Below are 27338 nucleotides of genomic sequence, written 5' to 3'. Positions count from 1 at the left end.
CCTTCTGTAGTTAATCTTGATGGCACTGCGTTTAGAGCTTCTTTATCCATTGATGTTCTTGACTTCTTCTTCCAATCTCAAATAGAACTTCTCTTCCTTCATTGCTAAAACTGTCTGCAAGATGTTTACTTTCCTATATCTTGCTGCACTGGGAAAACATTTTGAACATCTTCCTTATGCTCAAGACATGTTTCTATTTGATAACCAATCATCAGCAGTCCTGCTCACTCCAGCCAGGACCTCATTGTCAAAACAAAAACATAAAATGATGGAAGTTAATGTTTTGAGTCTGGATGACTCTGTCAGACCTGATCAAAATCACTTTCAATATCTCTCTTATTGTCAATTTACAATAATTAACCTATCATCCTCTCTTACTAACAGACGTATTGTGCTTTCTCTTATACTGGATCATTCTTTCCAAGGACCTCTAACTTACAACCCATAATTTTATTGAGATAAAAGCTGCTCTAATGAAGGGTCAGTCAGACTCGAAACATTGGCTCTGTTCTTTCTCGATGTGGGTATGCCGGCGTTGGACTGGTGTAAACACAGTAAAAAGTCTGACAACACCAGGTTTTAGTCCAACCTATTTATTTGATAATATACTCGCAAGCTTTCGGGTTAGCCCCTTTCTCCACAGATGTTGTCAGACCATTTGAGGTTTCCAGCATTTTCTGTTTTTTGTCACACATTTATTAAGTTGTATTTTTAGATTCAAATGTGTGTTTGATGTATTTGAACTGAGTAAACATTTTACCTGGAATTGCCTATTCACCATCTTAAAGAAGAAAATAGTAATTTCATTATATCCTCCAGTGATTGGTCCTGAAACATTAACTCAGTTTTTGTCTCACAGCTGGCCCGCTGAGTGTTTCCAACATTTCCTGTTTTTCAGATTTCCAACAGCCGCAGTATTTTGCTTTGGTATCATTGTATCTTTGTTTGGTGATATATTTAGAATTTACCTGGTTTTATTCTTTAAAGAAATGAAGACCCCAAACTTCTAAAGTCACAGGTCTGTTGCTGGAAGTGCAGTGGAGTGTGGCTTAAGGTTGAAATGTACAACAATGCTGAATAAGTTGAAATCCCAATAGGATCAATCGTTTGGGATCAGTAACATTCGCCCCAGTGCAAGTTAGAGCAGTCTATATGTAAACTCCACCAGAAGGAACTAGAGCCTTTCCCTGGTCCAGAGATTAAATTATCTTTTTTCTTCTTCAGCTCCTAAAGTATTTTGCCATGATTGTGATTTTGGTAGTTTGAAGTAACCTTGAAAACCACACAAGAACATAGGCCTGATTTGGATTCAGAATTCCACTGCGGCAGTGTGTGGGAGACTTGCTGTGTATTTTCTGTAGGGTGGTGTACACACTGGTTTGATTAGCAGTAAATGTGGCTGGATTTATGAGAATTAATAAAATCTGAAATTTGATCTATCAGAATTTTGACTTGATACTGCAGTCTTATCTATAGACTGTCCAAAGAGGTACAGGACAAAGACAAGACAAAAATAAGAATTATTGTTACGTGTGAGTCCAGAATCAATGCCCAATGGTGTATTCTTTCACAGAATACATTGTGCAAGCCGCACCACCCCACCCCCCGATTGCTGGTTTCCCAGGCCAGCCTCAACCGTCCCACCCCCACCCTCCCACATCCGCCCCAATCTCCCACGACCCCTCCCCCCACCCCTCCCCGCCTACTCTGCAATCCTGGCTCCCCAAGCAGGCCACCATCCCTCTCCCCACCCTGATGGCCAGCCCCAGCCTCGATCGCTGGCCTCCCGCCCTCTGTCACTGCCAACTACAACTACCGATCTCTCCCCCCTGAGGCCCTGACCCTATAAACCCCACCCCCTCTGGCCCCACCTCATTGGCACTGCCTGATGCCCAGTGGGCAGTGCCAAGGTGCTCCCTTGGGCAATGCCTGAGGATTAGGCTGGAACTGCCATCCTGGCAATGGCCAGGGGCCACCACCCTTACCCCAAACCTCCTGGGGAACCTCTTTGGCAGAGTCGAGACACTAGCTGTCTGCAAGTGGGGACCTATTGCAAACCCTGCTGAAGTAAAACACTCATGGCAGGCGGAGGCGAGACTCTAGCGAGCCCAGAGACTTCAGTCCCGGGCCCATTAATGACATTGAGGTTATAGTAAAATCAACATCTTCATAATTTATCCAGCTTCACGCCGATTTTCTGGCATAGAGCTGAGGTGCCAGAAAACAGGTGGAGGCTGTGGTGCCCAATAGAAAGCTTACTACACAGCCTCCACTTGAGTCTCCCAGCCTGCGCAGGCTCTTCTGTTTTTGTAGACTGGTTGTCTCTGTTTGCCAGGCCTGGCCTTAGAAACGTAAATGGCCTTTGTACAATTCCCTTGGATTTTATCAGTGCAGTCACAGGGGTCTTTAGCATATTTTTAGAGGTAGAGAGGTGTCAGCTTCTCTGAATGCCAGAACATTACTTTTGTTTGAGTCATGGCCAACCTTGGTATCAGTCATCTCAAAATCTTTGTCCAGGTTTCAAAAAAATATATAAAGTAACCATGTGATATAAATGTAATAAAAGTATTGGGTGGGTATTTTTGCCTCCGCCACTCCACAGTGCGTTTTGCAGCAACAGAGGTGGTCAGCCATTGGCCAGTGGTGGGATCGTCCGCTCCTGCTGCTGTCAACAAAATTTCTTCTTGTTCTTACACTCTGTAGTGGCTTCAGGGTGACCACCTGCAGGAGCAGAAGGATAACCACTGAAAAGTCAAGTCAATTTTTTAAATTGCCTTTGTTCAACCTTATTTTAGGGTCATCTGGACCAACATTAAAAACAGTGAACATAACCAAAGTTACAAAGGTCGTGCTGTCCTGTAAGTTGCCTCTTCCCGCTGCACAAACGCCTCCGATAACTGGTACTTGGGAAAAAGATGGCAACAGGATTGACAAAAGAGAGGTTGATTTTGACGAGAGCACTGGCTCTCTATCTCAGAAATATGAGTAAGTATCCAAGCTGTTGGAAAAACAAGCAAATGTTTTAACCAAAGTGAAAATTCTGTTTCAGAGGTTAGGAACGATGTTACAGCGATGTTACTGTACAGTTGTGACATGTTTCTGTTGATAATCACACTCCTGTTTTAGGAAGGAGATTAAGCTGTTGATTTTGGGGGTGATTCTCTGGTCCAGTTAGCCTCAGGTGAAATCTGGCAAGAGGCCTGAAACAGGATTTGTTGTTAAACAGTATTAAATAATTTAGAATCGTAGAATCCTACAGTGCAGAGGAGGCCTTTCGGCCCATTGAGTCTGCACCAACCACAATCCCATCCAAGCTCCATAACTCATGCATTTACCCTAGCTAGTCCCCCTGACACTAAGAGGCAATTTAGCATGGCCAATCCACCTAATCCGCACATCTTTGGACTGTAGGAGGAAACACATACAGACACGGGGAGAATTTGCAAACTCCACATGGACACTGACCCAAGCTGGGAATTGAACCCAGGTCCCTGGTGCTTTGAGGCAGCAATGCTAACCACTATGCCACTGTGCCAGTGCTCCTGGATGTTTCCACTTGGCTCAATCAGGATCGTATCCAGAAAGGGTGGAAACCTGATCTGCATTTATTTTAATCTCATTAGCAAGATTAAGGTTGAACACAGCTGCCTCCTGGTATACTCCCGCAGGCCCTGGATGTCACCTGGCACCAATCACTACAGTTCCCTAAAAGTGGGGACCAGGCACCATGGACTCTGAGGAGGAGCAAGAAGATGAGTACTGCTCCCCACTTACCTCCAAGATGTCCAAGAGTAAAGCAGCCACTGTGAGGGTACGGGGTACGGGGGTGGGGGGCGGGGTTCCTTCAAAGGATTGGAAGCTGGGGGAGTTCGGGCTGGGTTGGCAGTGTTTAGGTCAGGAGTGTCCCCCGGGGGCGAGGGTTACGCAGCTAGTCTTCCCTCTGTTACTTCTTACAGCTTTAAACTATTTCTCAATTTCAAAGACCTATGAGGTTGCTCTGACTAGTCTGCTCTCTGTTGTAAGAACTTTGGACTATATTTCTGCATGCCAATTTTGAAACACTGTCAGGTTGTGGAGTCAGTCTTCTCTCTGTTTCTTTTAAAAGCTTTGAAGTGCTTTCTTCACATTCCATTTCATGCCCCATTAACTTTTACAAACCTTCAGATTGCCAGCTCCTGGCAGTTTTAAAGGAGGGATCATGATTGTTTATTTCTCAAGCTCTTCACAGTCCATTAACTCTTAAGTGCTCGTCAAAAGACTGTTCAATTTGAGCTCATTTTGCAAGGGGATTTTCTTTCCCAACCTTAATGCTGGAACAGCATGCCTATACTGGAGGCTGGTTTTAACCAATACAGGCAGCTGGCACAACTCAGACATTAAAGTCCAGTGGCTTCTCAATGAGGATGTTTACTCAGAAGCTGTTGAATTCATTGGTTAGATGTCATGGCCAATGTAGACCCAGGTGCTTAGGGACATTGCTCAACAGTGCCCTGGCACAGTCCCTTAGCACCAGGGGGCAGTTCTAGGTTGATGCTGCCAAGGGACTGGATCTGATGCAGGTCCTGGAATGTGGGGGTTGAACAGGATGGGGCTTTTGAAGACCTCATTTTAGGGTGTCACTCATTTGGAATGAAGGGATGATATCGGCAATTGGAAGGGGAAGCCAATCCCCTGATGGTACAAGGATGGGGGGAGGGTCACCCTGATACCTGCATGGTGTGGTGGGGGATTACCAAAACACTTAGTGGCTGGGGAGATGGAGATTGCCCCTCCATGATTAAGGGTTGCGGGGGGTGGTATTTCCCTTGTTTACAGGAGGTTGCGATGTCTGCTGGGGAGGAGGGATGGCTGTCACTTTAACAAGATGCCCTGATCTCTGAGCAGCCGGTTTCACCAGGTCTTTAGGTCCCACACATCTTCATCATTGCGCAAATCACCTCAACCTCCAAAGGGAATGTCTACATTTGGGTAGAGTGTTATCGGAATGCCACTGACCCATCAGACAGAAATCACATCACATTACCTGCTAGAGATCACACTTAGAAATATTTCAGGAGAATTGTTTTAAAGTTTATTTATTAGTAGGCTTACATTAACACTACAATGAACTTACTGTGAAAATCCCCTAGTCACTATACTCTGACACTTGTCCGGATACACTGAGGAAGAATTTAGCATGGCCAATGTACCTAACCAGCATGTCTTTCAGACTGTGGGAGGAAACCGGAGCACCCGGAGTAAACCCACACTGACATGGGGAGAATGTGTAGACTCTGCACAGACAGTGACCCAAGCCGGGAATTGAACCCAGGTCTCTAGGGTTGTGAGGCAGCAGTTCTAATCACTATGCCACCGTGCAACCCTTTAAATGGTTAACATCAGTGTTCAAATGACAAAATGAAGAATTTCATAGTTTCACAAAATAACATCAACAGAGCAATTCCAATCTTAGGTTTACCCACTGAAATTTACTGAAGTAACTAGACAGCTGCGACAACAGAATGGCACAGTGGGTTAGCACAGCTACCTCACAGCACCAGGGACTTGGGTTCAATTCCTGGCTTAGGTCACTGTCTGTGTGGAGTTTTCCCAGTGCCTGCATGGGTTTCCACTGGGTGCTCCAGTTTCCTTCCACAGTCTGAAAGACATGCTGGTTAGGTGCATTGACCTGAACAGGCATTAGAGTGTGGTGACGAGGGGAATTTCACAGTAACTTCATTGCAGTGTTAATGTAAGCCTTACTTGTGATTAATAAATAATAAACGAATAAACGCTGCTACTAGACTGGTTGCATTATAAACCAAAAAATGCAGAAGAGAATAAGCTGAAAGGTTGCGGTGAATATCCCAAGCATTGGAGTAAGATTTAAGAGAGCCAATTATTTTCATCTTAGGAAACCTTCAATCAGGAATGGCTTGCAAAGTATTGATTATTACTTTATCACATGTACTCCACTACATATCTCAGGAACTTTTTGTTTATTGCCTGTCCGTGGTTGGAACTATATAAGACTTAGGAATGCATAAGAAAAAAATATTGTGAAACTTTTAATATTTGATGTGGGGGTCAGTTCCTGGTAAAATGGGGATCAGTTTTCATCTGTTGTATCTGGATATAAAATGTCACAAGAACACAAGATAATTATGGATGATGGAAACCATTCAGCTCATCCATCTAGAACCAAGCCTGTTGCACACCCTTTGGTACCTTTTGTTCTGTTTGTTAAATTATTCCAGATTTTAAAGATTTCACTGTTTTTCCCAGGCACAAAGTCTACAACTTGATCCTTTTCAGTTTGAAAAATTTCTTAGTTCAATCCTTGAAATAAGTTCTAAATTTAACTGACTTAAATTTTTTTTTATTCATTTGTGGGACATGGGTGTCACTGGTTGGCCAACATTTATTGCCCATCCCTAGTTGCCCTTGAACTGAATGGCTTGCTAGGCTATTTCAGAGGGCAGTTGAGAGTCAACCACATTGCTGTGGCTCTGGAGTAAGCCAGACCAGGTAAAGACGCCAGATTTCCTTCCATAAAGGACATTAGTGAACTAGATGTGTTTTTCCGGCAATGGAAATGCTTTCATGGTCATCAGAATTAATTCCAGATATTTTTTATTGAATCCAAATTTCACCTTCTGCCATGGTGAGATTTGAACCTGAGTCCCCAAAACGTTAGCTGAGATTTTGGATTAACATTTCAGTAATAATGCCACTAAGCCAACGCCACCCCATACCACTAGGCCAAACCTCTCAATGCTTTTCAAAGCAATATTCTGGATTAATTTTGCCATGAATTTATTCTATATTTCTATTCAATGAATGGTCTCATAGTTTGGTGTCATCAACAAGATACATAAAGTTATGGGTAGGAATCTCCTCCAATTTTTTAAAATTAATGTTGGGAAGCCTGAAAACACCACAATTCATTAACAGTGGACAAAAGACTGCAACATACAATAAATTCGCCACACTACCAGAAGATGTGAAGGTTTTGAAGAGGGTACAGAAAAGACTTACCAGGATGTTGCCTGGTATGGAGGCCATTAGCTATGAGGAGAGGTTGGAGAAACTTGGTTGGTTCTCACTGGAGTGACGGAGGCTGAGGAGCGACCTGATAGAAGACTACAAGATTACGTGGGGCATGGACAGAGTGGATAGTCAGAGGCTTTTTCCCAGGGTGGAAGAGACAATTACTAGGAGGCATAGATTTAAGATGCGAAGGGCAAGGTTTAAAGGAAATGTACGAGGGAAGTTTTTTACACAGAAGTTGGTGGGTGCCTGGAACTTGTTGTGAGGGGAGGTAGTGGAAGCAGATAAAATAGTGACTTTTAAGGAGCATCTGGACAAATACTTGAATAGGATGAGAATAGAGAGATCTGGTCCCGAGGAGGGCAGGGGGTTTTAGTTCAGTCGGGCAGCATGGTCGGTGCAGGTTTGGAGGGGCAAAGGGCCTGTTACTTGTAATTTTTTTTGTTCTTTATTCCGTGTGTGCACTGACCCTTCGAAAGAGCAGTTCAACTGCTGCCACTTCCCTGGCTTTCCTCCAAATTCCTGCAAATGTTCCCCTTTCAGTTCATGATCCAATTCTCTTTTGAAAGCCTTATTTAACTCTGTCTCCACCACACCCTCAGGCAGTGCTGATAGTAGAGACAGTGGCACAGTGGTATTGTCACTAAATTAGTAATCCAGTAGACCCCAGGGTAATTCTCTGGGGACCTGGGTTCAAATCCCACCATGGCAGATGGTGAAATTTGAATTTAATAAAAATCTGTAATTAAAAATCTAATGATGACTATGAAATCATCTGGTTCACTGATGTCCTTTAAGGAATGAGATCTGTTATTTTTACTTGGTTTGGCCTACATGTGACTTGTAGAGCCACAGTAATGCCCTCCCTCATAGAATCATAGAGTCACAGAAACACTCCAGTGCAGAAGGAGGCCGCTTGGCCCATTGAGTCCGCATCAACCGCAATCCCACTCAAGCTCATCCTCACACCCCACCCATTTACCCTGCTAACATCCTGCCACTAAAGGGCAATTTATCATAGCCTATCAACCTAACCCACACATCTTTGAAGCATGGGAGGAAACTGGAGCACCCAGAGGAAATCCATGCAGACATGGGGAGAATGTCCAAACTCCACACAGACAATGACCTGAGACTAGGATTGAACCTGGGTCCCTGGCACTGTGAGGCAACAATGCTAACCATTGTGCCACTGTGCCATCCACAGGTCATGTGACACCAGATCAATGAAAATGTCCTCCCTCAGAGCTGGACAGTCAATGTTAGCCCAGTCAACGATGTCCATATCCCATGAACAAAATTTAAAAAAAAATCTATGGATGAATTTTCCCATCCTGCCCACTGTGGGTTTATTGGTGGGTGGGAGCAGAGAATCTAGCAGGTACCAAAAAAGTTGGAAAGCCGCTGGTGTAAAATCACGTTACAATTCTGCCAATATAATGTCAATGGCAGGTTAGTCTTCACATAGGTTGATGGCATGTATGCTCATTAAAACCTCTGGCCGTTGGCTCTCATTTGGCCTCCCAATCTTGTGATAACTAATTACATTAGTTTGAAACCCAACTGTTAAAGAATGCCATGCACAAGAAGGTTCTCAGTTTGCAAGACACTTCGGGGATGGGGAACGGGGCGGGGGGCAGGGAGAACGCTGTGCAACAACCTTTCTCCATAGCGCTGCTCCTGATGTTTACCACTCTGCCGGGGCAGACTGCCTCCTGCTCCCATTTCCATGCTGAGTTGGTCATGATGATGTGGATATGCCGGCGTTGGACTGGAGTAAACACAGTAAAAAGTCTGACAACACCAGGTTTAAGTCCAACCGATTTATTTGATAGTAAACTCATAAGCTTTCGAGGTTTGTCCCTTCGTCAGGCGAATGGAGAGTTCTGGCCTCAGACAGAGCATATAAAGCACAGACAGTTTACAGATTACTGATTAGAATGCGAATTTTTACCCCTCCTTTCCACTCACATTGTCGGACACTTTAGGACTTGAACAGCAGGTTAGGGGTAAAGATTCGCATTCTAATCAGTAATCTGTAAACTGTCTGTGCTTTATATGCTCTGTCTGAGGCCAGAACTCTCCATTCACCCCGAAAGCTTGTGAGTTTATTATCAAATAAATCGGTTGGACTTAAACCTGGTGTTGTCAGACTTTTTACTTGGTCATGATGGACAGCATCGTGCTGCTGGATGCATGAACCCTCCTGTGTCACTGAGTCAGATTAGCACAGTGACTGGGGGATTAAGAGTACATGGGTCTCCTTCCCACCAATGACACACACCAGTGTCTTTCTGGACAACACTGTGCTGCCGAACTCATGCAGCCACTGCAGCAAAGGTCTGGAGTTCACATGGGGGTGGAGTGCGAAGTGAGCTGGGGTAGAGGGGGGAGGCCAGGCTTCTTCTAGAGGCAGCCAGCTTTCCCTCTGGGTTGCTGACATCCTGCATGATCTGGAGCAAGGGGCAGGAATGTGCTGGAATGGTATTCAGATGTGTTGGTGGGACCTTTGAACCAACCAGTTGATGGTAGGTGGACAAATCAGCTGCCAGGACACCAAGTGACTCAATGAAAATTGTGCATAATGAATGAGGTCCCAAGCCCAAATCTGGTGCGGATCCCACTTTTCTGGCCTCCTTCCTGTACTTAGTCTCAAAATGGGAGAATTGTGCCCTCTGTCTTTAGGCTGCAGATTCCATGTTTGATGGAGTGAAACAAAGAAAAATGAATGTATGATTGAGAGTTCAAGGATTTAACAATGAACTGTTTTCAATGGGTGCAAAAAAATCCAAGATATAGTTGTGTCATTGGTGAAATGCTTTTAGATATAAATATTTATAGGAATACAGCCCATTATATCTCTATTGGATATCGTTTGTTAAGTAGACCCATTACAGATATATTATAGAATAGAATCATAGAATACCTACCTGCAGAATGAGGCCATTCAGCCCATCAAATCTGCACTGAACACAATACCACCCAGGCCCTATTCTTGTAACCCCTCATATTTACCCTGCTAATCTCTCTGATACTAATTTAGCATAGCCAATCAACCTAACCCACACATCTTTGGACTGTGGGAGGAAACCAGAGCACCAAAGGAGCCCCTGCAGGTATGGGGAAAATGTGTAGATGCCACACAGACAGTGACCCCAGCCCAGAATTGAACCCGGACCCTGGTGCTCTGAGGCAGCTGTGCTAATCATTGTGCCCCGGTACCACCGATTAATATTAAATGGCATAGCATTTACAATTCAGAATCAGTTCATTGGGCTGTGCCAGAGATTGTGCAACACATATGCCTCCTCCTGTTCTATTCAATTTATCTTACCCTATCAGCATGCACTTCTATTTAGTTCTCGTTCATGTACTTATCAAATAAAATGTTAAGAATGGGACAAGTGGCCTGTACATAACATTAAGTAAGTGATTTGGGGCTTTAACATTAATAACTATCATGGTTTGTGATTGCAGGTTTGATTTTCAGAATGGCAGTGATGCTGGGAACTATTCTTGTATCTTTGACACAAACCCCAAATCGGAAGGCAGGTTTGAAGTACAAAGTGAGTTTAATGCCTATCATATCAGAAAGGTTCCCAATAATTGTAAATGCTCACTCTCAGAGCTTAGACTGGTTGTCCAAGCTTATGGCTTCCTCGACTATATAAATGAATACTCTGCATCTCAAGGATCACTTATACATTTTAAATCCATGCTCCAATTAATCTGCATCCATCACAAGTTGCAAACACTAACAGATCTTAGTGTTGTCATTTCATACGTTTATGCCGTTAGGGCAACTGTGTTCAAAACAAGCCTTTTGCAATCTTATAGACCTACAGAATTTGATATTTAAATCAGTAAATGAGATTAATAAAACTGAGTTACCTAAGCTTCAGGGCTGAGTGCCAGTGCTCAGAGACTCCATGTGGTTCGGATGTTGCAGATTGGACACTCTGAGCTAAAGCAAAGTCATTTTGGTAGTGGGAATGCATAGCAATTAAACTTTTAGCTTGTTTGTAACATGTTGCATCACAAATGTACATTCATGTGGTATTCCATTCGGCATACACTAACTACATTCTGGGGCTACAATGCTTAAGTATTGCCCTTGGGTGTCAGAGATGACGACATATTCATAACATCTGCCGTTCAAGGCTGGCATCATTCCACTCTGGCCCAAAATAAACTGCACCCACCTGAATGACCCATTCCCACATCCACACTCACCCTCCACACTCCTGGCCCCTGCTGTCCACCAAGAACCTCAATCCATCAAGGGCCGAGTGAGATCCCCAGGTGAGGATCATGATATGAAGGGCAGGTGAGGGCAGGGCCCCTGAACAGCCCTGGCCTGAGCTGGAGTGCCTGATCTTGAAAGGGGACCATTTGTGGAAATGTCTACCCCTAGGCAGGGACGTATAGATGATAATCCACCAAGTGTACACCCCACTGCCACCCTGATCTCAAAAGTGAGGCTGATGCGGGAAGCAGCCTTGAAATGCCCATTATTTCATTGTGTTTCTATAATGATATAAAAAGCATAATTTGCTCATTTGGAATTGGTTAAATATGTTGTCAGTTCACTTATTAAGTCTGGGCACAAGTGAGCAGGTATACCTGGATATTAGAATTGAAAATATCTGAGCTCCAGGGCTGTGTGTGCTCTGTTTGAAAGCAAAGGTGAAACTAAAACTGAATCGCATGGCACACTTCCTTTCTAGTGATGTCATGCTGCTATCTCTTAAAGGCATTTAATGTCATTATTAGTTACATTAGGATCTCGATCAGGGTGAGTGTGGGCAGGAAGCCTTAGGCCCTATGCACCCTTCATAAAATTGTGAGCAGGTTAGGAATGGGCAGGGAATTTTATGGGCTTCTGAAGCAGCAAGCTCACTAAAGGGGGCCCAGGAGATCTGCTGAATGGTACATATGCATAAAAAATGTGTATGTCATACTCCAAGTGATTGGCGCAACTATCACAGTCACAAAACATCAGCAAACAGTAATTGTTCAATCCCAAAAATTAGGTGAAAAAGTGAAAAAGCTTCCAGCTTTGAGAATTTGGAAATTTATAAGCAACTGCTTATGTACAAATCCCTTCATCAACAGCAGCCTTCCACTAACTAATTCTTAAGAACACTTCCCCACATGTAGGGCAGAATTTTAAGGCCCTTCCATGGGAGAAGCAGTGCCGAAAAATGAGGAAAGCCATTAAAAGCTCCATTGACTTTGGCGGGATCGGAAGACCCCACTGGCGAGAGGCATCTTAAAACTCCGCCTGTAGTCTTAAAGAGATAGGCTAAGTTACATGCAGCTCCAACCTAGCATCGGGGCATTCCTCAAGGAAGTATATTTTATGCCTGTTAGTTGAAAAATATCCAAGTGGAAAATATTCACTCATTATTTTATAATGAATTGTGCATTGCATTGCACCCTATGTCACACATCATTAAAAAAACAATGTTTCCTTGTACTTTGAGGAGTTCAATAATATATTTACTGTTACAGAATTAAGAATGTAAGTGCTACAGAAAAAAAGTGATGTATATGACACAAGTTTCAAAGTATTCTGAAGAGAACTGAAATGGCAAAGACTAAGCCAGCTGGACAGATAAAGACGAGACTCAGTTCCAATTTATTTGCTTGGATGTAGATTTATCTATTTTAAGAAACAGAGTAAGCTTAAACAAATCAATTACATTGGATATGGCTAAAGTCTGCATTGGCCTACGCTGCACTCACTCCAGATTCAGATCAAATGTGGAGAAGGAGGTACACAGGACTCAAAGATGACACCTTCAGGACTTGGTGTGAAATAGCAAGTACAGTATTCTGTCAGAGTTAATTTTACAAGTGGCAAGGATAATCTGGGGGAAAAAAAAATGCTTGGATTAGTTTCTCAAATCATTGATCAACGTGATTCACGTTATTAGTTTCAAGATGTTATTTTTATGGGTAAATTTTAAGTCAGCTATCCTGAGGGCATTATTGCATTAGCAATGAAGAAATGACCTTAAGGCAATTGTTCAGTTACGGAGGTGTACATTTAATCAGTGCATCAGTCTGGGACATAGAGAAATTTTCATGCTGTAATGTCTGCTTTTCCTCAGTTCCTCCTATTTGGACCAAAAATGAAAAAGAGATACGTTCAGATGGTGATCATGTTAATCTAACCTGTAAAAGTGGTCAATATATTCCTCTTTATTGGATTTGGTCAAAAGAGGTCAACGGTAGAAAGGTGGTAAGTAACAACTGAACTGATATTCTGCTTAAAAATAGACCAGGTAACCTGATATGTGGATTAGGATTATTACTTTAAAACTATGAAGAAGACACTTAGATTGTAGGACTACCTGATTTGATATTATCTTGGTAGATTCCATGGTCAGTTTGTGGAATGTTCACACTACAGTAGAAAGCACAGCTATTTATTTTAAAGAGTACGTTGAAAGTTATTAAATATCTGTTGTGCAAAATGAAAGTTTGTGTTGTTTATTTCAAGTGGATGGAATTTTCCACCCTCTCTGCATACATTTGGCAGCAACAGGAAGCGATACACCACTTGCTGGCAGTGGGATCTTATGGTCCGCCATTGAAAAAGGATTTTCCATTAGATGCACCCTCACTGCTGGGTAACTTGTGGCGGGGGGTGCACCATCGGCAGGACTGTAAGATTCCGCTTGCGTGAACACCAGCATGATTTGGGCGATTGGATAAGGTTTGATGATATTGTTTTGGGGACTTTTTTTTTAAGTAGATTTGTGGAGCTATTGGGCACAATCTTTGGACCTCGTCCCACCCAACCTTTGGCGGGGTGAGGTAGTAAGATCGAGCAGAAGGCAAAAACTCAGAAACATGCCTGGTTTTTCACCTCCCTCCAATTGTTTTGTTGGCAAAATTGGCTTCATGCCCTGAAAGAGCACAACACCTATTTCAATATTAATGACATGGTTTGCATGTGATTAGCGAGTCCCAGATGCTGTCATCTGGGCTCAAATACTGGACTCACCTTGCCAGTCAAGGCTCTCCCCAGTGAGAACCACAAATTGTCTCTACTAGTGGTGGCTAGATGTAATGGCCTTGATGTGGGAATCGAAGGCCATTGAAGATCTACACGTGGTCAGGGGAAGGCCAAGGCCAAGCAGTGTGCACTGCCCACTGGGCAACCCGGCAGTGCCCACCAAGCACCTTGGCAGTACACACTAGGCAGCCGAGCACCATAATTGTGCCCAAGACTGTGCCAAGGAGGTGGGGCTTGAGTGGGGGCAGAGCCCATAGGGTGGAGCTATGACGGGAAGAGGGAGTGGGAACTCTGCCGGGGTGGGAAGGAAAGCATGGCACTCTGCTAGGTTGGCAAACAGCACGGGATGGGGGTGGGAAAACGATCAGGGAGCGGGGTGATTGCCAAAGGGCAGAGGGCAGGTGGGGAGGTAAGGGAACTCCGCAGAAGGAATAGTGATTAGGTGGGAGGGAACTCTGCGGCAGATGGGCGTTCAGTGGGGAGGGGTGGCGATATCTGTTGTGGGTGGGAGGTGGGAGATCGACACAGAGGGCAATCAGCATGGAGGAAGAGCCCAATACTCGTGAAGGGGGCGTGTAGGGTGGTTCTGGTGTCCATGGGGGTTTGGGCTTGATGCCTGTGGCGGACAGGGGCATTCCCAATGCCTGTGGTGCGGGCAGGTGCCAGGACATTGTCCGGGCATGTCCGTCTCTACCTGGAGCTATACCTACCTTTGTGTCCCAGTAGGTTCCCTCAACTGCTTCAAGTTATTAAAAGGTTTGTTGTAAACATCGCCGACATGATGTCTCGTCAGCAAGGTATAAATATTCAGTAAGAGGGGAGTATATTGCAGGGAAATCCTACAATGGCATATAATTTTCTTAAAATATATTGAAATGAAGGGACAGCACCCTCATTATGTCACCAATGAGAGGCATGAAAAAATGGGAAATGAGATTCAGCTGGTGAGAGTCTCGTTTTCCGACTCCGTGAGATCTTGGGTCCATACCATCATTTACAATGATGGCTAACCCAAGCCAAAATTGTCCTCACTGAATGGAAAAATGGCACCTCAGTTACAAAGACTTTGTTTGAATTAAAGCCCAAGACATTTCCACAACTGGGAGCTATAACATAAAGGGATAGAGTTACTACACGGCTCCCTCAATCTCCTACTGGAACCCCAATGCAGAGTAACGCAAACCATGGCAAACCAGCATAAATGGCTGTTTCTCTGAACAATTTCATCAATTATCACCACAAGTTGTGGAGGGTGATTTTTCATGAGTTCCATCAGATCATTTCTTCTCACTCCCTCCTTACTCAGTGTTGACTGGAAAAGATCACCATAGTACTGTGAATGATTCATTTGTTTGAACGTGCAACTCGCTATGAACAAGAAATTATTGTGATAGTATTTATTGCATTGATACTATGGCACAACTTCAGGTATTCCAAGAGTAACACAGATGAACATCTTAACTTAAATTTCTACTTAGTATGTAAGTGCTAAAACAGTTTTCTTTCCTATCTCTTTCTATTCATCTAGGCCCTGAGAAATGAAACAGGAGACCAATTTTACATCCATAGCAACGGCAACAAATCATCTCTTTTAATAAAAAGTTTGATAATGGATAACACCACTTACTACCACTGCGACGCTGTCTATGAAGTAGGGTTCAGTGGCGTGCGCATTCACCTGAAGGTGAACAGCCTAGTCGCTGCTCTCATACCATTTGTTTGTATTGTTGCTGAAGTCCTGGTTTTGGTTATCTTCATCCTTGCCTGTGAGAGAAAGATGAAACAAAAGGAAGATTTTGCTGGTGAGAATCAAACCATTTTTACACATTACCTTTTACTTGGAACTGAAGCAAAATCAATTTCTGAAGCCGTAGTTTTCAATTTTCCACAATGCAGCCAAAATCTGCAATCTTGCATTGTGATTATTTTGTCAGTGCATCTCTTTTGTCTTTAATATAAACAAAGATGTGCAACCTAATTAGTTTTATTTGGCTGAGCAAAAATTATGCTTATAGTACCTAATTTGAAAGGAATGAAGCTGATGAATGAAGCAAAAGGGGATTGTCTCAATTAACCCAGGACAGGTAATGTTGCTGAAATTTTTTACTGAGCCTTGGAAACTTTAGATGTCTGAGCCACTTGGTGCTCAGTGTTGGATTTTCATCATCACTTCTCCATAATGCGCCATGAAGAATGGATTTGATCAGATGCATGTTTCTAATAGCCCGTCAGGAATGCTATAAGAACAATATTAATAATATGAGGTTTGGCATGGAGCCTTGCTTATTTGCTGGGATCACATATTGTGAATTCATTGGTGCAACCCACAGGAGTTAAGAATAACACAGAACTTATCTCTATGGTGCTGCAGAAATGATGCTTCTCATTACCCATGGCATCTACCTTTCAAAGCAAGCCGGTACATCTAAATATTAATTGGTAGACAATGAGCTAGATTTAATCATTTGTGTCTAAATCTGATTTTGTTTGGGATTTTTCATTTGGCTTAATTTGCAAAATTCTTCCCTATTTGCCAAGGATAGTTCATTAGCAAGGCTGTCTATTGATTTCCTCAAAGCACTTTTTTTCCCCCTTGACCTCACATCAGTCACTAAACTCCTAATCAATAGTTTCTGAGGAGCAATCAAAAGCTTGATCATTAAGTGTTTTATGGGGTTGTTTTCCTCTCAGCCCTGAAATTGTTTTGTCTTCATTTAATTATCCAATTCCGCCCTGAAAATCACAATGGAATCTGCGTCCACCAAACTCCTAGACATTTCAGACCTAACAACATGGCACATAAAAATGTTTTTCTTCATGCCACCTTTAAGTTCTTTTGCCATTCAGCTTGAATTATTGTCCTCTTATTGGCTACCATTCTGTCAATGCCAACACTTTTTCACCATCTACTCTTTCTAGACTCCTCATGATATTGAAACTCTTTATCAAATCTCCAATCAACCTAATCTTCTCGAAGGAAAACAGCCCCAGTTTCTCCAATCTATCCATTATTCTCAAATCTCTCTGGTGCCATCCTCACAAATGTTTTCTCTATCCCCTTCAGTGCCTTCACATTCTTTTGAAAGTGTGGTGCCCAGAACTGGACAGAAGTAACATTCGCACCAGACAAATTCCAACCAATAACCATTGCCAATAAAAGACATTCTAACCACAGCCCCTTGACATTCAATGGTGTCACCATCACTGAATCCCCCACTGTCAACATCCTTGGGGTTACCATTGACCAGAAACTCAACTGGACTCACCACATAAACAACAATGGCTAGAACATCTGGTCAGAGGCTAGGAATACTGCAGTGAGTAACTCACCTCCTGACTCCCAAAACCTATTCACCATCTACAAGACACAAGTCAGGAGTGTAATGGAATACTCCCCACTTGCATGGATGGGTGCAGCTCCAACAACACTCAAGAAGCTTGACATCATCCAGAACAAAGCAGCCCATTTGAATGACACCACATCCCCAAACTCCTTCCACCATCAACACTCAGCGGCAGCTGTGTGTACTATCTACAAGATCTACTGCAGAAATTCACTAAAGGTCTTTCGACAGCACCTTCCAAACCCACAATCACTTCCATCTAGAAGGACAAGGGCAGCAGATATGGGAACACCACCACCTGCAAGTTCCCTTCCATGCCGCTCACTGTCCCGATTTAAGACCATAAGACTTGGAAATATATCACTGTTCTTTCCCAGTCACCAGATCAAAATCCCAAAATTTACCCCCTAATGGCATTGTGGATCAACCCACAGCACATGGACTGCAGTGATTCAAGAAGGCAGCTCCCCACCACCTCTAAAGAGCAAATAGGGATGGACAAGAAATGCTGACCAGCCAATGATGCCCGTGTCCCACGAATGAACAAAAAAAAAACACAATTCTTCAGTTCAGGCCAACCCGATGTTTTATTTAAATTCATCATAACCTGAGTTTCTAATCTGTGCCTCTATTTATTAAGCCCAGATTCCCTTTATCTAATTAATTGCTTTTTCAACCACCTTCAGTGATTGGTGCACATATACCATGCAGATATAAAATACAGCATTTCACATTTTACTGCTTTAAATTTTACATGAACTTCTCTGATCAATCCATCAGTTTTTCGACGGGCTTGTAAAATCTATACACAATCCTCCTCATAGTTTGCAGTACTTCCAAGTTTTCTATCAAGTGCAAACTTTGAAGGAATGCCCTGTGCTCCTGACAGTCAAGTCTTGAGATGTCAAAAGGAAGGATAAGGATTTCAGCAACAGATGGGTTGAGATAGAGGCAGGAGACACAGGGTGAGGGGGAGATTCCCCATCCCGCCTACTGTAGTGGACGGGGAGTGGGTACCATGCAAAGGGCTGTTGATGTCGGGCAGGATTCTCTGGTTTTGGGGAAAATGCGGCTGGAAAGCCCCCCCCCGTGATCTCCGTCTCAGATTTTCATGTCTTCCTCTTCAAAAGAGAATTGTTTTTTGGCCTTTTAGCTAAGATCAAGTGTAGTATCAACATGCTGTGCTTGGCTGAAGTCATTAGGTTACATTTCAGCTTCATTTGAAACAATTTTTAAAACCACCATCTTGGCCTTTTGGCTAAGATGCAAATGAGATCAAGCCTTGGAGGAGGAGCTATCCCTACTCCAATCAGCTTGGATCATGTAGATCAAGCCCAAGACAGGAGGTGAGGGGCCTGTCTTGTCAGCTTGGATCAGGAATGTCTGAACCTGTTGAGACTCTGAATTGGACTTTATTGAATTGAATTGGAATAAAAACAAAAGAGAATTGCAAGAATCCTTTCTCTCTCTCCTCCAGTAACACCAATACTATTCAGAATATTCTTTGATCTATTTTAACTCGGAAGTACAGCAACCTTTGCTACAACCTTCTTTTTTGAAGGTAGTCATACTATGTATTGTACTATTGGATTATTATTCCCAGGATAGTTGCTTTATATAACTCACTGTTACTGTTTTCTTTCCCATCTGAACATTTTGACAATTGACAACTGAAGCAGAAGGAGAAGTATTTCCAGAGAAACAGTGAGTATACTTTTGTTGTTGTATTTCAGTTTTAAATCTTTTCTGTTCTTACCTGATTATCAATATTTCTGTAGGGTTGTTGAAGAATTAATTGATTCTGCTGAAAATGGAGCACGGCACAGAAAGGTTGAACCTGCTTCAGTACAGGTAAGAGAATAGTGTATTGTAGATTGGGGCTCTGAAATTCAGGGAGGGCTCTCTCCGTCTCTGTAAAACTTATTTTATATATTAGTATCACAAGTTAGCTTACAGTAACACGACAATGAAGTTACTGTGAAAATCCCTGAGTCACCACACTGCCTGTTCGGGTACAGTGAGGGAAAGTTTAATATGGCCAATGCACCTAACCAGCACATCTTTTGGGATGTGGGAGAAAACCGGAGCACACAGACGAAACCCATGCAGACACAGGGAGAACATGCAGATGCTGCACAGATAGTGACCCGAGTCAGAAATTGAACCCTCGCACTGTGAGGCAGCAGTGCTAACATTAACCACTGTGCCACTGTGCCACCCAGCAATCACCTGGAATTTCTATATCAACATAGCTTTGTGGTGCTTGAGACTCAAGGTAATGAAATTAGAATTAATTTCAGTGAAGCTCATCCTTGTACTGGTCAAACCTCTAGAAAAATTCACATCAATATTAAACTGGATTATTTTGTTCAAGATTTGAGATAGAGGAAACAAGAACATTTTTTTGAATGATCAATTCCTGCTGTAAGGAGTAAATACAATAACTAATACATTTCCTCTTAAAGTACTTTTCTCATTAAACAATGGTGAAGGGGGGAGAGGCAGGTTAGAAAACTTGACCCCCAAACAGGATGATGATATCACATCCATGTGCACCCTTAATGTAGCATGATAGCCAATGAAGCAAAAAGAGCTTGTTTTGAAATCTTGCTGCATCGCACATTGTGCTCTAACCCAGTCATGGCACATACAATTGTGCCTTCTTATTGCATCATATTTTACTTTGATCAATTCCTTACCCTTGCTGACTTGAGTGGAATTTTCCCAAGCAAGGGAGGCTGGTTTTGGTGTGTTTTGCAGCTGCTTTTAGCTCGTCCTTCCAGCAGACAGGCTGGCATGGTAAGTAATCCTCATCTATCTTGTACCATCCTAATACAGCCACTGTTGTCCGTCTGCAACTGCTCTGTGATGTCCAACTATGCTCGGGCCAGGATTTTGTGGCTGTGCCATGGTGTGCTATCCCTGGTGGATGCAGCGGGCCATGTAAATTGCTATTCACTTTGGCAGGAATGTGATATGCAGCAGGGTGAGAGGGTCGAAAAATTCTGGCTGAGGTCATTCTGATATTCCCTACTTTTCCCTCTAGAAGAGATTGCTGCAGCCTTTCAGCTTTGATACTAGTATTTTCTTATCTGGATGTCACTTTTTTAGGGTCCTTTTGTTCTTGCTATTCCCAAGATCTCTTCAATTTTCTTATGACTTGTATGTAGAATGTTTAGCACAAGTCATGGAATCAACATTTCAAATGTCCTCTATTCTCTTCCACAGACCTTTTTTATTGTCTAGATTTCTGAGCCATATAGGAACGTGGATAAATATAGTATCTTCTGAGTTTCTTCCTTGTTACACGCTTGTTGTTAGCATCACCACCTTCACAAAGCGACTTTTGACTATCTCCTTCTTCCTTCTAATTTTGGCGTCACATCTATCAACTTCATTTTTCCTACTTAGACAAACTTATCTGCTACTCCAGTCTGACACAATCCACTTCAATCTTTCCAATTCTGTTAATATATTCAACTACCCTTGTAATCCATATTCTAAACTTCTAGATTTTACTTTTGATCTGCAATATTTGGTAGGCCTCCTTCTGCTTCTTCAAGGAGCACTGTGTCATCAGCGAATCACAAGTTTATTATGTTCTTTGCCTCCAGTTTTTGCCCCAGAAGTGCATTTAATTCTCCGAATATTCTGTGTACAGATGGAATAATACTGATGACAGTACACAGCATTGTCACACTCCTCTCTTCACCTGAAGCATGTCCATGTTTTAGCTTGATGCTTACTGTTTGGTCCCACTGTAAGCTCTGGATAAATCTCACATTTTTACTGACAATGTTACATCTCAGTAACATGTATATCACCTTTCGATGATAAACATGATCAAACACTTTTTCATAGTCTATGAAGCATTGATATCTGTGCTTTAGATCTTTATTGAAGTTCGTTCTTATGCTAAATTTTCTCTCTGGAGTTCCTATTCCAGATAGAAATCCAATCTGCATTTCTTCCGTTTCTGCTTGAAATATGTTATTATTTATTTCTATTATGATTTTCAATATCAATTTCATGAGATGACTCATGAAGCTTATAGTTCTAAATTGATCCTTCTTGCCAATCAATAACTACATTACATTCTGCACCTTCTCCTTTCCTTCTCCCCTATGTAATCTATGACCGGTTTTGTATGTATAGTTCACAAAAAACAATACTTTCTCTGTATCCCCTTACATCTGACAATAGTAAATCAATTCAATTCAATCGATTGCATTCCATTACTTTTTTGGTTTCTTTTCTAACAATGAAGAGCAAATATCTCAGGTCACTTGGAATCACTGTTTGGTATCTATGTGATCACAAGTTTGTGCTATCCTTGCTAATTCTGTTTAGAACATAGAACATAGAACATTACAGCGCAGAACAGGCCCTTCGGCCCACGATGTTGCGCCGACCAGTTAAAAAACAATGACCCTCTAACCTAAACCAAACCCTTACCATCCATAAACCTATCCACGGATCTCTTAAACGCCCCCAAACTAGGCGCATTTACAACTGCAGCAGGCAGGGCATTCCAATCCCTCACCACCCTCTGGGTAAAGAACCTACCCCTGACATCCGTCCTATAACTACCCCCCCTTAATTTAAAGCTATGCCCCCTCGTGCTAGCTTTCTCCATCCGAGGAAAAAGGCTATCACTATCCACCCTATCTAAACCTCTAATCATCTTATATGTTTCAATAAGGTCCCCTCGTAGCCTCCTTCTTTCTAACGAAAACAACCTCAAATCCTTCAGTCTCTCCTCATAGGACCTCCCCTCCATACCAGACAACATCCTGGTAAACCTCCTCTGCACCCTCTCCAAAGCCTCCACATCCTTCCTGTAATGTGGGGACCAGAACTGCACACAATACTCCAAGTGCGGCCGCACCAGAGTTTTGTACAGTTGCAACATGACGTTGCGGCTCCTAAATTCAATCCCCCTACCAATAAACGCCAAGACACCGTATGCCTTCCTAACAACCCTATCTACTTGATTCCCAACTTTCAGGGATCTATGTACACATACACCTAGATCCCTCTGTTCATCCACACTATTCAGAGTCCTACCGTTAGCCCGTCACTCTACACATCCGTTATTCCTACCAAAGTGAATTACCTCACACTTTTCCGCATTAAACTCCATCCTCCACCTCTCGGCCCAGCTCTGCAACTTATCCAAGTCTCCCTGTAGACTAAGACACCCTTCCTCACTACCTACCACACCTCCGACTTTGGTGTAATCAGCAAATTTACTAATCCACCCAACTATACCCTCATCCAGATCATTTATAAATATTACAAACAGCAGTGGCCCCAAAACAGATCCCTGAGGCACACCACTCGTATTGAACTCCATGTCGAATACTTACCATCAACCACCACCCTCTGTCTCCTATCCGCTAGCCAATTCCTGATCCAATTTCCTAGATCACCCTCAATCCCATACATCTGCAATTTCTGCAGAAGCCTTCCATGGACTTTGAATAGTGTGGATGAACAGAGGGATCTAGGTGTATGTGTACATAGATCCCTGAAAGTTGGGAATCAAGTAGATAAGGTTGTTAAGAAGGCGTACGGTGTCTTGGCGTTTATTGGTAGGGGGATTGAATTTAGGAGTCGCAGCGTCATGTTGCAACTGTACACTACTCTAGTGCGGCCGCACTTGGAGTACTGTGTGCAGTTCTGGTCCCCGCATTACAAGAAGGATGTGGAGGCGTTGGAGAGGGTGCAGAGGAGGTTTACTAGGATGTTGCCTGGTATGGTGGGGAGGTCCTATGAGGAGAGACTGAGGGATTTAGGGTTGTTTTCGTTGGAAAGAAGGCGGCTAAGAGGGGATCTTATTGAAACATATAAGATGATTAGAGGTTTAGATAGGGTGGATAGTGATAGCCTTTTTCCTCGGATGGAGAAAGCTAGCACGAGGGGGCATGGCTTTAAGTTAAGGGGGGGTAGCTACAGGACGGATGTCAGGGGTAGGTTCTTTACCCAGCGGGTGGTGAGGGATTGGAATGCCCTGCCTGCTGCAGTTGTAAATGCGTCTAGTTTGGGGGCGTTTAAGAGATCTCTGGATAGGTTTATGGACGAAAAGGGATTGGTATAGGCTAGTGGGTCATTGTTTTTGTAACTGGTTGGAGCAACATCGTGGGCCGAAGGGCCTGTTCTGCGCTGTAATGTTCTATGTTCTATGTTCTATGGTGAACCTTATCAAATGCCTTACTAAAGTCCATATATACCACGTCAACTGCCTTACCCCCATCCACCTCTTTGGTCACTTTCTCAAAAAACTCAATAAGGTTAGTAAGGCACGACCTACCCTCCACAAAACCATGCTGACTATCTCTAATCAATTCATTACTCTCCAAATAACCATAAATCCTATCCCTAATAATTTTTTCTAAAACCTTGCCCACAACAGAAGTAAGACTCACCGGTCTATAATTCCCGGGGAAGTCCCTGTTCCCCTTCTTAAACAATAGGACAACATTCGCTAACCTCCAATCCCCTGGCACTATACCAGTGACCAACGACAACCTGAAGATCAGAGCCAGAGGCTCTGCAATCGCCTCCCTTGCCTCCCAGAGAATCCTAGGGTAAATCCCGTCCAGCCCAGGGGACTTATCTATTTTCAAACCCTCAAGAATAACTAGCACATCCTCCTTATCAACTGCAATACTGTCCAGTTTACAACCCTGTAACCCAGTGTTCTCCACAGCTACATTTATGTCCTCCTGCGTGAACACCGAAGAGAAATATTGGTTCAATGCCTCTCCAATCTCTTCCGGTTCCACACATAAATTCCCACTGCTGTCTCTAACTGGCCCTAGTCTTGCCCTAACCAACCTTTTGTTCTTAACATACCTATAGAATGCCTTAGGATTCTCCTTAATCCTATCAGCCAAAGTCTTCTCATGTCCTCTTTTAGCCCTTCTTAACTCTCTCTTTAACTCCCTCCTAGCCAATCTAAAGCTTTCTAGTGCACTTCTAGTGCACTTCTAGTGCACTTTCTAGTGCAATCTAAAGCTTTCTAGTTTCTCCAGGGCTTTTAGATGTTTTGTTGTTACTTCATCTATGCCTGGAACTTTTCCTGCACTCATCAATTCCAAAGCATTCTTTACCCTTACGTGTTCGGTCCGTCATTTTCCTTTATATCTTGAGGACCCCCTTGATTTGGAACATTGTACAAAACACATATATTCTGTCCCCATCTTTTCGCTACTGTGGCCCTCTGTGACTCCCCGTCTCTGGGAATGGCAGCATGTGCTCAAAATCCGGAAAACACAATTCACACTGATGAGTTTCCAAGTTCCGATCTTCCAGGCCCCTCACCATAGAATGGCATGAAACATGCCACAGGATCCCAGGAAACTCATTTTATTACATTAGCATGTCATTAACAAGCATTTTCTCTATGACTCCCCCTCTCACCGGATAGTCAGTGGACACCATGGGCATCTCCCCGAGGGTTTAAATGTGAGTAATAGCCTCCAGGGGAGAGGAACATGGCAAGGTAGTGGTTTGGAAACATCTCTGACACTGCCCCTTGACACAGGTTGGCACTGCCAGGTTGGCATGCTCAATGATCATGGAGTTGGGACATGAGGGCCAATGATTGGGGGAGGGTAAGGAAGGGAAGAGGTTAATGATTGTGGATGTGAAGGGCAAAGGGGCCAATGATGTGGACAAGGGGCCAATGAGCCTCTGGAACATCTGTGGTGGGCTGGGGGCAATGGTTTACCCAGGTTATGATGGCACTTTTAAAGGTGGCACCCCAATCTCTGTGCAGCCAGGTTTTGCCAGTGTGTCAAGGCATCTCCCCCTTCCACCACCCTCCAGTACCCCCCCTCCCGTCCCTGTTCCCATCCTCAGCATGATTGCATGAAACACGCTCCTTTGATTTTTCAAAGCAGTGTCTCTAGAGAGAAACACGCCTGTTTTCTCACCGGAAACAACACTGTGAGTCTTTGGTAAGATCCCCCCAATATTTTACCACCTTTGGGCACAATAGTCCAGCAGCAGAGGCAGCTTGCCATTGGCTGCTAACAGGATCTTCTGCTTCCTCCAATGTCTGTACTGTTTTGTGTGGCTCATCCACCCACCACCTGGAACCTGCCAAGGGGCATTGTTTTGACAGGACTGGAAGATACCGCTGGCGGGAAGGGCTGGAAAATCCCACCCCTTGTCTTTTATGAACCCATTATTTGCTGTTCGCACTCTTTCTTTCTTCAAAACCCTTTCTATCTGTCAAAACTTCCATCTTCAAGTGCATAACTTTCAGTTTGTGAACTTTTCCCAGCTCGAGTGCGCCATCACGCATCTTATCCCATTTCTCTTCAGCCTTCATAATGCATTTGTTATTTCCTTTCCAATTTCATCACGCTCGGTAAGGTAAATTCTCCCATCCTGCCTGCCACAGGGGTTGGTTCAGGCAGTACGAAACATTTGGTGCAACATTTAAAGATCCATTCACTTTGGGCAGGAGTTTTTGGTCTTGGGGTGAGCGCTGCCGGAAAATCCCACCTAGTGTGTTTCCTTTCTTTCCTCTTTCTATCATCTTTGCTCATTTCTCATCCACTTTTTGACTCTTTCTTTTCAGATTTTGGTAATATTTCCTTGGCAGCATGTTGTATAGCGTCTTTCATGTTTTTCCATTTACATTCTATATTTGGTTCTGAGACCTCTGCTTGTTCTGTTTCCTCAGTCCTGAGACATTCATGCTTCTTTTTATCTTTGAGCGAATGTCTCTTTCAAGTTCTCATCCTTTAACAGATCAAGGTGTACAATTAGATGTATGAGGCAAGTTTTTTACAGTAAAAAGTCTGACAGCACCAGGTTTTAGTCCAACCGATTTATTTGATGGTAAACTCACAAGCTTTTGAGGGGACTCCCTCTTCGTCAGGTGAATGGAGAGTTCTGGCCTCGGACAGAGCATATAAAGCACAGACAGTTTAGAGATTACTGATTAGAATGCGAATCTTTATACCTAACCTGCTGTTCAAGTCCTAAAGTGGCCGACAATGTGTGTGGAAGGAGCACTGATCACAGGTTAAAGAGATGTGTATTGTCTCCAGACAGTACAGTGAGTGAGGTTTTGCAAACCCAGGCAAGTCACGGGGGTTACAGATAGTGTGACATGAACCCAAGATCCCTGTTGAGACCGTCCTCATGTGTCCACATGAGGACCGTCCACATGAGGACGGTCTCAACAGGGATCTTGGGTTCATGTCACATGACTTGGGTGTGTCACACGCCTTGCTGGGCCATTATCCTACTGACTTGTAAGACTTTTTTGCCTCTTCTGCCATTGCCAAACTTTGTACATGTTGGCTGAGTGACTGTTGGCTTTGTTTCACTCACTGGATTTCCACTAATTCAGTAGGTGTTTGAAAGCAGTCATGTGCCATTGAGGCATTATCAGGTCAGCTGAGAATCTTCATTAGTTAGAAAGGTATCCACTCCTTTAATATCAAGTCTGCACCATATATCCAGGGAGCGACCCATAACTCCTTCATCCCTTGATAATCTCACCTGCCACAGTTCTCTCCATCTACCACTAGTTGGCTCCTGGGAAACAAGGGACATCCATTCAAAACTGGGCTGCTGACCCTAGTATGGAACCCCACCACAAGGGCATCAGAGAGAAATAAAGAAGCTATGTCAGCACCAAGGAAACAATAGAGCAGGCCAATGGCTTACTCAGAATGGGGTCTGAGTGCCTCAATGAAACAAGAGGTGTTCTTTAGTATGGTCCAACAAGTGATCATTGTCATCTGCTGAATCCTTCATAACATAGCACTGCAGAGAGGCACTAGGGAAAAGTGGAGAGCACTCAGAATCCTCAGTGAAGGAAGTGGAGTTTGATATGCCTCCAGGGGCTACAGTTGCACACCCGGCTTCCAGAGAAGATTACAATGTCCTCATCCAGGCATGTTTCATCTGAA

The 27338-nt window shown here is 43.4% G+C and overlaps 1 protein-coding gene across 3 annotated transcripts in view; it reads left to right on the top strand.

The window, feature by feature from the left end:
- The window catches only part of LOC145349422 (embigin-like), a 39635-nt gene that overhangs the window by 8775 nt on the left and 3522 nt on the right, over positions 1–27338 (top strand). For 2 of the 3 annotated variants that reach the window (XM_080197973.1, XM_080197957.1), the window contains 6 exons: positions 2796–2985; positions 10507–10595; positions 13146–13276; positions 15585–15858; positions 19077–19104; positions 19179–19251. In XM_080197973.1, coding sequence (XP_080054099.1) covers positions 2796–2985; positions 10507–10595; positions 13146–13276; positions 15585–15858; positions 19077–19104; positions 19179–19251 — 785 coding nt within the window. The remainder of the gene's footprint in view (positions 1–2795; positions 2986–10506; positions 10596–13145; positions 13277–15584; positions 15859–19076; positions 19105–19178; positions 19252–27338) is intronic. The other variant, XM_080197965.1, reaches the window with a different exon arrangement.

The sequence above is a fragment of the Carcharhinus amblyrhynchos genome, chromosome 1 (assembly GCF_965287045.1).
Source record: "Carcharhinus amblyrhynchos chromosome 1, sCarAmb.v2.hapA, whole genome shotgun sequence".
In the NCBI taxonomy this organism is placed as follows: domain Eukaryota; kingdom Metazoa; phylum Chordata; class Chondrichthyes; order Carcharhiniformes; family Carcharhinidae; genus Carcharhinus; species Carcharhinus amblyrhynchos.
This window is presented reverse-complemented; position numbering and strand designations above follow the sequence as displayed.